General features: G+C 51.2%; 1 protein-coding gene across 1 annotated transcript; it reads left to right on the top strand.

Annotated features, from left to right (window-relative positions):
* Positions 1-636: 636 nt before the first annotated feature.
* Positions 637-3976, top strand: EAH_00061430 (hypothetical protein; the record flags this gene model as incomplete). The annotated part of the gene is made up of 7 exons (XM_013393343.1): positions 637-1103; positions 1714-1789; positions 1920-2157; positions 2435-2537; positions 2753-2837; positions 3260-3439; positions 3873-3976. Coding segments are annotated over 7 exons (1253 nt in total), but the record flags the coding sequence as incomplete, so codon positions are not given.
* Positions 3977-3998: the final 22 nt, after the last annotated feature.

Raw genomic sequence — 3998 nt, 5'->3', positions numbered from 1 at the left:
CCGCTACTTGTTCAAAATTTAGAAGTTCATCTTCTGTTAACCTCTGAGGGCCTCCGATGAGAACGGGGCCCGTAAGACGAATGCTAACGGGACTGGCGAGTCCATCCTTAACTGCACTCGATATGCATGGTTAAGATAGGAACGTGCAACACTGTAATTTCTCCTTAGTTGTTTTTAATTGTTGTAAGTGGTCTTGAGGCTTTCTCAAGACAGCTTGTGCCCAAATGCTATGGCTGCATCGGGTTTCCGTTTCCCTGCAGCGCTCCTTTCGGGTATTTTTCAGGTCGAATTTTCGCATTTCCCTCGGTGTTACGTCTTTTAAATGTTTTCAAGGCGACCTGTAATTGCTCACCGCGCATGTTTAAATTAAAACCCGTGAAGAAGTTGAAGTGCACGGGAGACGGATCCCCGGCACAACTCACCAAGAAGAGTTGATTTGTTTTCATGTGCAGTGAAAAGGCGAGAATAATATGTTATAAGGAACTTTGGTGTGCAGTAGGAGTTATCCATTGGGGTGTATGCTCCGGCAGGGTTTCCGGTGTGTGGCTAGGCAGGGTTTCGTTATTGCGGAGCGGCACTGGCTGCTGAAAGCACCGAGTTTATTTGCGAAGGCTTCTAAGTACAGTTGGACTAATCATGGAGGCAGGAGATGCATCGCCTCCGTCTTTTCCGTGGGAGAAGATGGATGAAGGGGCTGAGTCTTCCCGCAAGCATGCAGCTGAACTTGAACGTCTAGGTTGGTCTCATGCTGACGGGGGGGAGTGGCTCGTTCACACGGAGAGCGGATGGCTGTGCAATCCTAGTGAAAAGGTTTATTTCCATGCAGAAAGAAACATACTACTGCCTGCGCAGCCACAAGCCGCTGCAGCTGAAGGAACGGTGGGCAGCGAAACCTTCCCGGTACAACACCAACAGCGTGTTGAAGGGCCCCGAGGCGGGGACAATTCAGAAGGAGGAGAAGAGGGGGAAGAAATGGGAGATGATTTGCAATCCGACGATTATTCTGATTTCATGTTGGATCTCGAGGATGACCTCGACGCTGCGACAGCGCAGAAAAAGGTGAAGAATGTTTGCCACAGCAAATTACAGAGCGGAAACGGAACGTAATACATATACGCGTGCATGCCCCTCATTGGAGCTGCCTGTCTCTGTTGCTTTGTATGGCAAGCTCGTCTTCAAAGCTTAATTTAACTGTTGGTCTGCAGGGCTCGGCAGAAGGCAAAGACACGTGCGAAGACCGATACGTCACCCGTGCAGGGATTCCTCTGGGTTTCGTCGCCGGCAGCACTGAGGGTCTCTGCTATTTCTCGGCTATTTACGATGGACATGCGGGAACTGAGTGGGTTGAAACAGAAGCAGAGCGCTCTCCCGGCGCAAGCGCATTCAACAATATCTTCTCCCTTAGTGGCGTAATACCTATGCGCCTGCGTCTGCATACACAGCACCTGCTAGTGCATCAACAGATAAGCTACTCGGTTGTGCATGCCCTAAGAAGTGTATGCATGCACTGCATGTATGGGGTGTACGGGAGTACACTGTTTGCAGGGGACTAACTGGATTCTAAGCCGCTGATAGCTGTCCATATGCTTAGTAGTTGTAGGGCCTCATTTGCGTTTAAGTGTTTGCCTCCTGGGAGTCGATCATTTGAATGTTTTGTTAGGGGAGCCACAAATGTTTGAAGCAGGGTTGTGTTCATGTAACCTGTGTTGTCAGTTGTGCAGACTACGCCGCGGCGCATCTACACAAGAACATCTTGAGCTGCTACCGCCAGGTTTACAGGACCGTTCAGGTCAGGAGGCAGCTAACTAGCTAGGTAGCTATAGAGCTAGCCAGCATGCTGGGGTGTGTGATACAGTCTGTTGAGTGCTGCGCTTTGACTTGAAAGTGCTGGGAGGTTGCTACGGTGTTTGGAGTTTCAGCGCAAGCGCGAAGAAGAAGCGGCGAGTCGCCAGCAGCACTCGCAACAGCAGCGGCTGCGGGAGCAGCGGGCTAACGGGCAGTGGCTGCAGCAGCTGAACAGAACAGCCGAGCCTTTGCGCCCTGAGGAGCAGCGGCTGTCAGTGGAGCTCGAGGCCCTCGTGCGTAGCTGCTTCAGTGCATTCTCCGTCACCGACAAGAACTACTTGGGCCTCACCTCCAGCGCCCTCACCCAAGACGGTAAGGATACACAAGCTAGCTGCAACTAGCCAGGCAGCTAGCTGCGAGCTCTACAGGCAGCCAGGCAGTAGTTGAACATAGGAAGGATCTACTGCTACCGAGGCACCTGTGTTTCTCGCCTTTGCGAATATGGGACAGGGGGGCTTCTTTGTGTGTACTCTTTTGCTTGCCGGCGTTGTTTCCTTTGCTGAAACTCTGTCTGTCGTTATGGCGTCCAGTCATCGGTACGGCAGTTGTTTGACTCTGTTGTTCTTGTTTTCTTTCTGTCTCTCAACAGCGGGCTCCACTGCTTGCGTCGCGATTTTCTTTGGCCCCGACGAAGAAGGAGCGCTGAAACTGATTACAGCGCATGCAGGCGACTCGCGAGCGGTTTTGTGTCGGTGCGCCTGTCTGTACGCGCAGTTGGTTTGCTGCTCATTGTCTTGCTGCAGTGCATGCAAACTAGCCGTGCAGGTTTATGTTCTCGCTTGAGACAGGCATTGCGGAGACAGCCGCATGGCCTGTGACTCGGATTTACGGACACTGTAGAAGTGTTCCGAATATCTCGAAACCCATCCACCGGGCGTTCTATTGTTTCTGCTCCCTCTGTCGGCAGAGACGGTGCCGCCTTGCGCCTTACGGAAGACCATAAACCAAATACCCCCAGCGAACGAAAACGCATCGAGGCCGCAGGAGGACAGGTGACCAACCCCAACCGATAGGTTATGCAGCTGCATGCATAATGCATACATGTCTGTCTTAATGCATAGAGTGCGCATGCATGCATGCATGTACAAATGGGAAGGTTATGCATGCATGCATCTTCTGCATGCAAACGTGCGCGGTATCCTTAATACGCTCGCTATTGACATCGTCTGGACGTCCACAGCCGCGGGCGCCTCTTTGGCGAACGTTTGCTGCCACAAAAGTACAGAAAACTGCAAAACTGCCGAAATGGTTTTTGCGGTGTGCAAACAGCGCAGCGCGTCTCGATGCGCATCAGCGAGTGTTAGCTGGAAGTGTGTCAACCTGTTTTCATTCCCCCCTTGTTACTGCCATTGTGGGTTCTTTGTTCTTTTAATTTAATGCGTTGAAATTCCTTTCAGTCTTTCACTGTTTGCAGGTGGCGTCCATTCAGGGAATTTGGCGGGTGTTTGCTTTAGACTCGCGCAAGAACCGCACTTTTGGGCTTTCGACGGCAAGGGCTTTGGGGGACCTTGCTCTGAAAAAGCCGAAGCCCTTAGTTATATCCAACCCTACCGTTCATGTCTACACGCTGCATTTTGACAGAGACGCATTCCTCGTAAGCGTCTCCTGGCTGTTGTTTGAGTCGCTGCCACTGTTGTGCACCTGTTGCTGTTCTCACGCTTCTTCATAAGGGAAAAAAAATAGCAGTTAAATGCAGAAGGGGTGTGCAGGTCTGACCTCTGCGTTTTGCACGGGGCATGCACCTACACAGGAAATTGTGCGGGTAATGACGCATATATATTTATATATGTGGGGCCTTACTTGAGTGCATGCATTTGCATGTTCCACTTCTGCAAAACGGCATAGAGGCATTGCGTCTGATTAAATCTGTTCATTAATATGCATCCGTGAGAACTTTTCCGTAGCCGTGCATGCACTGTTGCGTCTGTCTGTTTTTAACCACAGCGGAATTGAGTAAAGTCAAGGGTTGGGGCAGAGGGTTCTGGCCTTCCCAGGTTGCGTATTGGGGTGTATGGGTTGTCTGTTAGGTGTTGGGCTCGGATGGTATTTTTGAGGTTTTGTCTGACGATGAAGTTGTCAATCTGATTCTCTCTCGCCTTCCCGCAACTCCTCTGGAGGTCGGAAGCCTTTGGTGCACCTCCTGCTGTTGCTCC

The sequence above is a fragment of the Eimeria acervulina genome, genomic scaffold, assembly GCF_000499425.1.
Source record: "Eimeria acervulina Houghton genomic scaffold, Eah_scaff1594, whole genome shotgun sequence".
Lineage (NCBI taxonomy): Eukaryota > Apicomplexa > Conoidasida > Eucoccidiorida > Eimeriidae > Eimeria > Eimeria acervulina.
Note: the sequence above shows the minus strand (reverse complement) of the source record. Positions and strands in the feature narration are given on the sequence as shown.